Source organism: Oncorhynchus tshawytscha, unplaced genomic scaffold, assembly GCF_018296145.1.
Source record: "Oncorhynchus tshawytscha isolate Ot180627B unplaced genomic scaffold, Otsh_v2.0 Un_scaffold_2590_pilon_pilon, whole genome shotgun sequence".
NCBI classification, from domain to species: domain Eukaryota; kingdom Metazoa; phylum Chordata; class Actinopteri; order Salmoniformes; family Salmonidae; genus Oncorhynchus; species Oncorhynchus tshawytscha.
Window position 1 is genome coordinate 532,501 of NW_024609800.1, and position 12,500 is coordinate 545,000.

At 49.4% G+C, this 12,500-nt stretch overlaps 1 protein-coding gene across 4 annotated transcripts in view; it reads left to right on the forward strand.

The window, feature by feature from the left end:
- Window positions 1–12,500, forward strand: part of LOC112236162 (platelet-derived growth factor subunit A-like) — a 40,528-nt gene that overhangs the window by 23,305 nt on the left and 4,723 nt on the right. For all 4 annotated transcript variants that reach the window (XR_006082876.1, XR_006082874.1, XR_006082875.1 and 1 more), the window contains one exon: window positions 12,110–12,236. Coding sequence is in view for 1 of the 4 variants with exons in the window: in XM_042318310.1 (XP_042174244.1) it covers window positions 12,110–12,236 (127 nt within the window). In the remaining 3 variants the exon portion in view is untranslated. The remainder of the gene's footprint in view (window positions 1–12,109; window positions 12,237–12,500) is intronic.

Consider the following 12,500-nt stretch of genomic DNA (forward strand, 5'->3'; position numbering starts at 1 on the left):
GTGAGGGTTGGTGTGTGTGTGTGTGTGTGTGTGTGTGTGGGGGGAGACCATGAAGCTGGACAGATTCTAGAACTTGGGCCAGATCTGGACCGTCTGGAAATCATCTGCTGAAATAAGAAATGTAATTCAACATTTTTTTAAATGTATTTTTATTCTTTCTTCATTTCCATCCCTCCTTTCCACTCCTCGTCTCCTGTCCTCCCTTTTGAACTTCTGCTTTGACTTCATCCTCTCTCTTGCTCTCACCCTCAGAGTTTAAAGCTGTTTCTCTCTATCAAACCTGAGTTCAAATATTATACATTTGAAATCTTTCAAATACATTGAGTGTTTGCTTTAGCCTGCCTTGAGTGCCAGGTTTGCACTTTTGGGACATTTTTATTGGTTCCATTACAAGTTCAATAAAGTACAGCTAAAGTATATAAAATGATTTCCAATAGTATTTGAACCCAGTTGTGGTCTGTTTGATGTTAGTTACCTACATGTTGCATGTGTTCTGTGACTCTTCCTGCTTTAAAGGGTGTCAAGGCCCATTCTGTTTGCTGTGCTTATCAGTGTCCCAGAGCCCAGCCCTGCTGGGGAACACACCACTAGACTACACCACTACACTACACCCCTACACTACACCACTACACTACACCACTAGACTACACCACTACACTACACCACTAGACTACACCACTAGACTACACCACTACACTACACCACTACACTACACCACTAGACTACACCACTACACTACACCACTACACTACACCACTAGACTACACCACTACACTACACCACTACACTACACCACTACACTACACCACTACACTACACCACTACACTACACCACTACACTACACCACTACACTACACCACTAGACTACACCACTACACTACACCACTACACTACACCACTACACTACACCACTACACTACACCACTACACTACACCACTAGACTACACCACTACACTACACCACTACACTACACCACTACACTACACCACTAGACTACACCACTACACTACACCACAACACTACACCACCACTACACTACACCACTAGACTACACCACTAGACTACACCACTAGACTACACCACTACACTACACCACTACACTACACCACTAGACTACACCACTACACTACACTGCTACACTACACCACTACACTACACCACTACACTACACCACTACACTACACCACTACACTACACCACTACACTACACCACTACACCACTACACTACACCACTACGCTACACCACTACACTACACCACCACTACACCACTACACCACTACACTACACCACTACACCACTACACTGCACTACTACACTACACCACACCACTACACCACTACACTACACTACACCACTACACTACACCACTACACCACTACCGTACACCACTACACTACTACACTACACTACACCACTACACCACCACACTACACCACTACACTACACCACTACACTACACCAATACACCACTACACTACACCACTACACTACACCACTACACCACTACACTACTACACTACACCACTACACCACTACACTACACTACTACACTACACCACTACACTACACTACTACACTACACCACTACACTACACCACTACACCACTACACTAAACTACTACACTACACCACTACACTACACCACTACACTACACCACTACACTACACCACTACACTACTACACTACTACACTACACCACTACACCACTACACTACACTACTACACTACACCACTACACTACACTACTACACTACACCACTACACTACACCACTACACCACTACACTAAACTACTACACTACACCACTACACTACACCACTACACTACACCACTACACTACACCACTACACTACTACACTACTACACTACACCACACCACTACACTACACCACTACACCACACCACTACACTACACCACTACACCACTACACTACACCACTACACTACACTACACCACTACACCACTACACTACACCTCTACACCACTAAGCTACACCACACTACACCACTACACTACACCACTACACTACACCACTACACTACACTACACCACTACACTACACTACACCACTACACTACACTACACTACACCACTACACTACAGCACTAGACTACACCACTAGACTACACCACTACACTACACCACTACACTACACCACTACACTACTACACTACACCACTACACTACTACACTACTACACTACACCACACCACTACACTACACCACTACACCACACCACTACACTACACCACTACACCACTACACTACACCACTACACTACACCACTACACTACTACACTACACTACACCACTACACCACTACACTACACCACTACACCACTAAACTACACCACACTACACCACTACACTACACCACTACACTACACCACTACACTACACCACTACACTACACTACACCACTACACTACACTACACCACTACACTACAGCACTAGACTACACCACTAGACTACACCACTACACTACACCACTAGACTACACCACTACACCACTACACTACACTACTAGACTACACCACTACACTACACCACTACACTGCACCACTAGACTACACCACTACACTACACCACTACACTACACCACTAGACTACACTACACTACACTACACCACTACACTACACCACTGCACTACACCACTACACTATACCACTACACTATACCACTACACTACACCACTACACTACACCACTACACTACACCACTACACTCCTCGCCACTACATGTTGGATCACCCTGTTGTTGCAGGATTTATTCTGCACAGCAGGAAATGCACCACTACACTACACTATACTACACCACTACACTACACCACTACACTACACCACTACACTCCTCGCCACTACATGTTGGATCACCCTGTTGTTGCAGGATTTATTCTGCACAGCAGGAAATGCACATTTATAGTGTATTAGAGGTTTAAAAAGGCTTCTAAAGTTTATAATTTCTACTTTAAAATGTCAGACTTGATTTGCCTTAACTGAAAATCTATCAGCCTCAACAAAAATGACAATTTATTATAATCCACACAATAATTCACATTTCCTGTTGCTGCAGGATAATTTTCCTGCTTTGAGAAACTGGTCAAATTAAGATCCAACATATGTACCTATTCTCTCTATGGGATAGACTAAACTAAAATCTGTAGCATTTTTATTCCAGTTTGCTTTAAAACCCCATCAACATTTCAGTCCACAGGACATTCATCAGAATGGTAGAAAACATGAAAAGATAAAGACAAGGTAATATGGGGTGTTTTCGCTGTCATTCCATACTTGTGCCCACAGAACCTCGACAGGGTAGTGATTACCTGTCAGACCACTGTCAGGCCAAACACTTCATATAAACACCACTCTTACCTAGCTCTAATTACCATTGATGACAAAGGAGAGCATTCCCTCTTCACCTCTATCTCGTTACCTCTCTCTATGTTGTTCTTTCTCTGTCTGTCTCCATCTCCTTCCCTCCCTTCCTCTCTCTCTGTCTGCCTTTCTGTCTCTTTCTCTCTGTCGCTCTCTCTGTCGCTCTCTCTGTTTCTCTCTCACTCAATTCAAAGGGCTTTATTGGCATGGGAAACATATGTTTACATTGCCAAAGCAAGTGAAATAGACTAGAAACAAAAGTGAAATAAACAATCTCTCTCTCTCTCTACCTCTATATCCTTCCCTCTACCACCTTGTTTACATTTTCTAGTCTATAATTTTTGATAATTTCACCTCCCTTTCTTGGAGAGTGTTTTACTCTTCATTTCTGGTTTCTGGCAAAGAGTGGTTTCCAATTTCCACTACTATCAGTAGGAGTACTCTTAGTTTAGATTGAGTCACAGCCTAAGTCATGAAAAGCATCTTGTGCGAGGTGGTACGGTGTGTGAGTTCTGGTGTGAGGACATGGGAAGCATCTTGTGTGAGGTGGTACGGTGTGTGAGTTCTGGTGTGAGGACATGGGAAGCATCTTGTGTGAGGTGGTACGGTGTGTGAGTTCTGGTGTGAGGACATGGAAAGCATCTTGTGTGAGGTGGTACGGTGTGTGAGTTCTGGTGTGAGGACATGGAAAGCATCTTGTGTGAGGTGGTACGGTGTGTGAGTTCTGGTGTGAGGACATGGGAAAAGCATCTTGTGAGGTGGTACGGTGTGTGAGTTCTGTGTGAGGACATGGAAAGCATCTTGTGTTGTGTGAGTTCTGGTGTGAGGACATGGAAAGCATCTTGTGTGAGGTGGTACGGTGTGTGAGTTCTGGTGTGAGGACATGGGAAAAGCATCTTGTGTGAGGTGGTACGGTGTGTGAGTTCTGGTGTGAGGACATGAAAAGCATCTTGTGTGAGGTGGTACTGTGTGTGAGTTCTGGTGTGAGGACATGGGAAGCATCTTGTGTGAGGTGGTACGGTGTGTGAGTTCTGGTGTGAGGACATGAAAAGCATCTTGTGTGAGGTGGTACTGTGTGTGAGTTCTGGTGTGAGGACATGAAAAGCATCTTGTGTGAGGTGGTACGGTGTGTGAGTTCTGGTGTGAGGACATGGAAAGCATCTTGTGTGAGGTGGTACGGTGTGTGAGTTCTGGTGTGAGGACATGGAAAGCATCTTGTGTGAGGTGGTACGGTGTGTGAGTTCTGGTGTGAGGACATGAAAAGCATCTTGTGTGAGGTGGTACGGTGTGTGAGTTCTGGTGTGAGGACATGGAAAGGAATGCAGGAGAAATCTCTTATTGGACGCTTTGATGTTGGATATTTGATGATGGTCATACTTGGTGTCAGGAGGAAGGAGAGGCAGACAGTCTGCGGTCGAGACGATCTCCACATACACATTTGGTGACACACTGGGAGCTGAGAGAGAGAGAGAGAGAGAGAGAGAGAGAGAGAGAGACTGGTATGAAGAAATCAAGTGCTTTTTCTCAACCCTCCCATTGGTTTCCATTGGCATTCCTGCCTGCGTGCCTATGATAAATGCTCTTCTTGTTTCCTTTCTTCACCCCACACCCTTAATCCCCCATCAGCACCCCTGATAACCCCCATCCGCCCCTAATCCCCCTCAGCACCACTTATAACCCCCATCCGCCCCTAATCCCCCTCAGCACCCCTTATAACCCCCATCCGCCCCTAATCCCCCTCAGCACCACTTATAACCCCCATCCGCCCTTAATCCCCCTCAGCACCCCTTATAACCCCCATCCGCCCCTAATCTCCCCTCAGCACCCCTTATAACCCCCATCCGCCCCTAATCCCCCTCAGCACCCCTTATAACCCCCATCCGCCCCTAATCCCCCTCAGCACCCCTTATAACCCTCCATCCGCCCCTAATCCCCCTCAGCACCCCTTATAACCCCCATCCGCCCTTAATCCCCCTCAGCACCCCTTATAACCCCCATCCGCCCCTAATCCCCCTCAGCACCCTTTATAACCCCCATCCGCCCCTAATCCCCCTCAGCACCCCTTATAACCCCCATCCGCCCCTAATCCCCCTCAGCACCCCTTATAACCCCCATCCGCCCCTAATCCCCCTCAGCACCCCTTATAACCCTCCATCCGCCCCTAATCCCCCTCAGCAACCCTTATAACCCTTCATCTGCCCCTAATCCCCCCTCAGCACCCCTTATAACCCCCCATCTACCCATAAATCCCCTCTTCTCAGAGTCGAAAGCGTTGGGGGATTTGCTGCCTGTCTGTCCATCACTTTCAAAGCCCTGGTCATTGAGTTCCTCATGAGGATCACCCTTTACGGAGGAGGAGGGAACCTATCCCTTTTTCCATTAAAACCAGACTGTCAGACAGACAGATAGAGAGACAGCCCCCTCTATCTCCCTCCTGCCTTCTCTGCCCCTTATACCCCCCTTGTAGCTCACAATGAGCAGGGTTAGAAGGGGGTTGCAGGTTTTCCTCTGTATGTCTGATGTCTGTGTGTCTGGTGTCTGGTGTTGGGACTCGGCCACTTAATTTATCCTGTGACAGATGAATTGCATATCCCCCACTCTCCCCTCCTCCTTCACCCCTCCCTTCTTACTCTCCCCCCTCCTCCCCAATCTTATTTATTTTCCTTTATTGCGATGTTGTTCCCATTCCTAACTACCCGTGGTGCACATCCACATCTAAGCCTTGTTTTCCTTGGATCGCCGAGCCCAAACTTTCCTTTCCATGCTCCGGCACTCCCATCGGGGGAAATCCCAATTAACCCAGCCAGGACAATCGGCTTCAGAACTGGGAGAGGCTGGGATAGAGACTAGAGAGAGACTGGAGAGAGAGACTGGAGAGAGAGACTGGGATAGAGACTGGGATAGAGACTGGGATAGAGACTGGGATAGAGACTGGGATAGAGAATGGAGAGAGAGACTGGAGAGAGGGACTGGAGAGCGAGACTGGGATAGAGAATGGAGATATAGACTGGGATAGAGACTGGGATAGAGAATGGAGATATAGACTGGGATAGAGAATGGAGATATAGACTGGGATAGATGGGATAGAGAATGGAGATATAGACTGGGATAGAGAATGGAGATATAGACTGGGATAGAGAATGGAGATATAGACTGGGATAGAGACTGGGATAGAGAATGGAGATATAGACTGGGATAGAGAATGGAGATATAGACTGGGATAGAGAATGGAGATAGAGACTGGAGAGAGAGAGACTGGGATAGAGACTGGAGAGAGAGACTGGGATAGAGACTGGAGAGAGAGACTGGAAAGAGACTGAATAGAGACTGGAGAGAGAGAATAGGATAGAGACTGGGAGAGAGACTGGGATAGAGAATGGGATAGAGACTGGGAGAGAGACTGGGGGAGAGACTGGGATAGAGAATGAGAGAGAGACTGGGAGAGAGACTGGGAGAGAGACTGGGATAGAGACTGGGAGAGAGACTGGGGGAGAGACTAGGAGAGAGCCTGGGAGAGAGACTGGGATAGAGACTGGAGAGAGAGACTGGGAGAGAGACTGGGAGAGAGACTAGAGAGAGAGACTGGGAGAGAGACAGGGAGAGAGACTAGGAGAGAGACTGGGAGAGAGACTGGGAGAGAGACTGGGAGAGAGATTGGGAGAGAGACTGGGAGAGAGACTGGGAGAGAGATTGGGAGAGAGACTGGGAGACAGAATGGGATAGAGACTGGGAGAGAGAGACTGGGAGAGAGACTGGGAGAGAGACTGGGAGAGAGAATGGGAGAGAGACTGGGAGAGAGACTGGGAGAGAGACTGGGATAGAGACTGGGAGAGAGACTGGGAGAGAGCCTGGGAGAGAGACTGGGATAGAGACTGGGAGAGAGACTGGGAGAGAGAGACTGGGAGAGAGAGACTGGGAGAGAGACTGGGATAGAGACTGGGAGAGAGACTGGGAGAGAGCCTGGGAGAGAGACTGGGATAGAGACTGGGAGAGAGACTGGGAGAGAGACTGGGATAGAGACTGGAGAGAGAGACTGGGAGAGAGACTAGTGAGAGAGACAGGGAGAGAGACTAGGAGAGAGACTGGGAGAGAGACTGGGAGAGAGACTGGGAGAGAGACTAGGAGAGAGACTGGGAGAGAGACCGGGAGAGAGACTAGGAGAGAGACTGGGAGAGAGACTGGGAGAGAGACTGGGAGAGAGACTGGGAGAGAGACTGGGAGAGAGACTGGGAGAGAGACTAGGAGAGAGACTGGGAGAGAGACTGGGAGAGAGACTGGGAGAGAGACTAGGAGAGAGACTAGAGAGAGAGACTGGGAGAGAGACAGGGAGAGAGACTAGGAGAGAGACCGGGAGAGAGACTAGGAGAGAGACTGGGAGAGAGACTGGGAGAGAGACTAGGAGAGAGACTAGAGAGAGAGACTGGGAGAGAGACAGGGAGAGAGACTAGGAGAGAGACCGGGAGAGAGACTAGGAGAGAGACTGGGAGAGAGACTGGGAGAGAGACTAGGAGAGAGACTGGGAGAGAGACTGGGAGAGAGACTGGGAGAGAGACTGGAGAGAGAGACTGGGAGAGAGACTGGGAGAGAGACTGGGAGACAGAATGGGATAGAGACCGGGAGAGAGAGACTGGGATAAACCCTTTAAACCCTCCTTGCTCTGTCTCTCTGGCCGGATCGGATATCATTCCATAACCTGACCGGGATTCTTTCCCAGGCCCGGCTTTCTGACAGAGTTTAGAGGTTGATGATTTATATATAGAGTGTGTGGGGCCCCTTCGGTTGCACCACGGGGTCTTCTATGGTGTGTCTAGCTGCTGTGGTGGTGGGCTCTGAGACGGGACTTGAGTGGGTTCAATGAAAGGAGGGTTGAATTTACTATGAATGTCAATATTTCTGGGGAGTCAGAAAGTGTCATGACAGGACACAGACAGGCTGACAGGGACACAGACAGGCTGACAGGGACACAGACAGGCTGACATGGTGACAGGGACAGACAGGCTGACATGGTGACAGAACACAGACAGACTGACATGGTGACAGGGACACAGACAGACTGACATGGTGACAGGGACACAGACAGGCTGACAAGGAGGAGATGGGAAGTGTAGAGGAAGACAGTGACTAAACAAGAGAACACTTGCTGTTGACAAACTGGGAAGAGCAGAGGGAGAGTATGTAACTTCACTGGTGGAGACAAGTTAAAAAACAGCCACACACTCAGAGGAGGGAAGGGTTTAGCTGCTGCTCTGCTCTGTGTGTCTTTAACCCTGCTGTGTTGAGTAACAGACCTACTGCTGGCCTCTCTGTCACACACACACATCACTTTATCCTCTTGTCCAATGTGTGTTTGTTTGTGTGATTGTGTGTGCGTGTATCATTAGTCATTAGGCTCCGCCACAGTAGTAACTGTCAGGCACCGCTGACTCTCCCTGTTTCTGATTGGCCGACCCCTGACCCCCTAGACATTCTGGTAACCAACGGCAGCGGAGCCGGGCACAGAGACAGCTGCAGCCCTTGTGAGCATCCAGCTCTGATTCCACTGTCACACACACTGGCTAATGACAAGCACTGGGTTTCCTTTGGCTTGTTTTGCTCAGGAAACACTATCGATTCATCAGGCCTATATTAGTCACCAGTGTCCTTGAGGATTAAACAGAAGTAGACCGAGTTTAATAGGTTACGTATGAATGAGACTTAATGCTACCCATGATCACGTTCAGTGTGCTGTCCCCCTCCTTTAAAGACTCCCCCCTAAACACACACAACCCACCCCAAAATGACATGGTCCGCGGAATGTACACAAATCTAAAACCTCCCACCTCTGCAAACTTATGCGAAAGACACACAGGTTGAATGCATTCAGTTGTGCAACTCTCCCCCTCCACCCCCTCTTTCTCTCTCTCTCTCTCTCTCTCTCTCTCCCTCTTCTTTCTCTCACCCATTCCCTCCTCTCTTCCCACCACTTCTCTCTTATACCCATCTCCCCTCTCTCCCCCTCCACCTCCTCTTTCTCTCTCTTACTCTCTCTCCCTCTTCTTTCTCTCACCCATTCCCTCCTCTCTTCCCACCACTTCTCTCTTATACCCATCTCCCCTCTCTCCCCCTCCACCCCTCTTTCTCTCTCTTACTCTCTCTCCCTCTTCTTTCTCTCACCCATTCCCTCCTCTCTTCCCACCACTTCTCTCTTTTACCCATCTCCCCTCTCTCCCCCTCCACCCCCTCTTTCTCTCTCTTACTCTCTCTCCCTCTTCTTTCTCTCACCCATTCCCTCCTCTCTTCCCACCACTTCTCTCTTATACCCATCTCCCCTCTCTCCCCCTCCACCCCCTCTTTCTCTCTCTTACTCTCTCTCCCTCTTCTTTCTCTCACCCATTCCCTCCTCTCTTCCCACCACTTCTCTCTTATACCCATCTCCCCTCTCTCCCCCTCCCTCTCCCTCTCTCTCTCCACCCCTACTCAGTGTCTGCCCAGGCCCCTCCCCCTCCCTCTCTCTCTCCACCCCTACTCAGTGTCTGCTCAGGCCCTCTCCCCCTCCCTCTCCCTCTCTCTCTCCACCCCTACTCAGTGTCTGCTCAGGCCCTCTCCCCCTCCCTCACCCTCTCTCTCTCCACCCCTACTCAGTGTCTGCTCAGGCCCTCTCCCCCTCCCTCTCCCTCTCTCTCTCCTCCCCTACTCAGTGTCTGCTCAGGCCCTCTCACCCTCTGCTTCAGACCGGAGATAAGAGCAAACACACACCATTATGATTGCCGTCCAGACACCATTGTCCACTGTTTACCCACGGCATACCTCTGCTACTTAACCTCCTTTTCACTCCCTCTATCCCTGTTTTCTCTCTTTCTATCCCTCATCTTCCCCCTTTTCCTCCCTTTCTAAAAGACACTGTTTCAAAGGAAGGATGCTGAATAGTGGATGCTGTGTACTCCCTAGCCTCTTTCTGGCCGCTCTGTGTCCAGCTCAGCCTACGTCTCTGTCTCACCCTGGGCTTATGTCTCCGAGACGTCACGTCATTGCAGGGCCCAAACATTACAAGGTTATGTAGTATCAGAATGGTGTATTATTTGGTCTGTGTGACTAATTCACTGGGTAGAGCTTGACCTGGCTGGAGGCCAGAATGGGATTGAGAAAGAACTCTCCTTCTCTCCCATCTGTGTGTGTGTGTGTGTGTGTGTATGTGTGTGTGTGTGTGTGTGTGTGTGTGTGTGTGTGTGTGTGTGTGTGTGTGTGTGTGTGTGTGTGTGTGTGTGTGTGTGTGTGTGTGTGTGTGTGTGTGTGTGTGTGTGTGCGTGTGCGTGTGTGTGTGTGAGCTGTCCTGGCTGCATAACAGCATTGTTCATAACACCGGAAAGCGTGAGGAGATTGCTGGTCAATATCCTGTCCTGTGCCATGACCAGGAAGAGCACAGAAGCCTGATATATTGTTTCCATGTGGCCCAGGCCCAGGGTGTGTCTGTGTACCTGCCCTGGCCTTCAGATCAGAGATCGGAGAGAGGCATCTCCTAACGCCATTTTACACATCCACCCAACAGCCCAACTACACCCACGTCACAGGCCCCTTGAAGTGGCTGGGTGGTGGGGAGTCAGTGTTGGGGTTGGTGGAGTTATTGAATGGGCGTTTAGGTGGAGGTCTGTGTAAGATCTGGCTGTGTGGCATAGTGTTCGGTTGGTGGAGTTATTGAATGGGCGTTTAGGTGGAGGTCTGTGTAAGATCTGGCTGTGTGGCATAGTGTTGGGTTGGTGGAGTTATTGAATGGGCGTTTAGGTGGAGGTCTGTGTAAGATCTGGCTGTGTGGCATAGTGTTCGGTTGGTGGAGTTATTGAATGGAAGTTTAGGTGGAGGTCTGTGTAAGATCTGGCTGTGTGGGATAGTGTTGGGTTGGGTTAAGTGCAAGGGTTAGGCTTGGCTACATTAAATTAGTTGAGATGAGGTAGGGGTGCAGGTCAGGCAGGGTGGACCTCTCAAACTACTCTCCCTGGGTCTCCCGAGTGGCACAGTTGTCTAAGGCACTGCATCACAGTGCTAGCTGTGCCACTAGAGAGGCTCTGTCGCAGCCGGCCGTCACCGGGAGACCCATGGGGCAGCGCACAATTGGCCCAGCGTCGTCTGAGTTAGGGGAGGGTTTGCGACTCCTGTGGCTGGCTGGGTGCAGTGCTCGCTGGCACGGTTGCCAGGTGTCCACATTGGTTAAGTGGGCATTGTGTGAAGAAGCAGTGTGGCTTGGTAGGTTGGTGTTTTGGAGGACGCACGGCTCTTGACCTTCACCTCTCCCGAGTCCGTACGGGAGTTGCTGCGATTTTAATAAAAAATAAAATCAATCAATCAATCAAAATGAAAAGAACATTTCTCCCCAGCCAGGGTGAACCTACACTGGGCCTCATGGTGCGTGTCACTCCCTCCTCCCTCCCTATCGTTTGAGCCTCTGCTCAATATTGACACACCTGATCACCAGGCCATAGAACGCTGCACCAATACATCAGCCCCAATGGAATGCTGCTGTCATACATCAAACAGAGGGAGATGACGGTGGCTGTGCCTCTCGGCGTTAGAGAAGGAGGAGGAGGGAGCAGGGCTTTCTCTTTCTTTTCATTCATCCATCTCTCTTGATGTTAGCCAATGGAGAAAGAGTGAAAGGTGAATGAAGGGTACACAGGAAAAGCCTAAACGAGCCTAAAGGGTGTTATTGTGCTAGTGTTGTTAACCTCTCTCTCTCTCCCTCCCTTCTTTCAGGTTGCCAAGGTGGAGTATGTGCGGAGGAAACCCAAGCTGAAGGAGGTCTTGGTCAGGTTAGAAGACCACCTGGAGTGTGTGTGCCAGTCACAACATCACGTGACCGAGCACTCAGACGCAGACACAGGTAAATAATATTAAGGCCGACCGAATTTATCACAACTTTATTGGAGCCTAGATGACCTTCAGAGACTGTTTGGATGTCTGAGTATCTGAGTCCCGCCCCATTCAGTCATACCTTCCTACGCCTGGTCTCTTTATACTGCTAGTCTGTCTGTCTGTCTGTCTGTCTGTCTGTCTGTCTGTCTGTCTGTCTGTCTGTCTGTCTGTCTGTCTGTCTGTCTGTCTGTCTGTCTGTCTGTCTGTCTGTCTGTCTGTCTGTCTGTCTGTC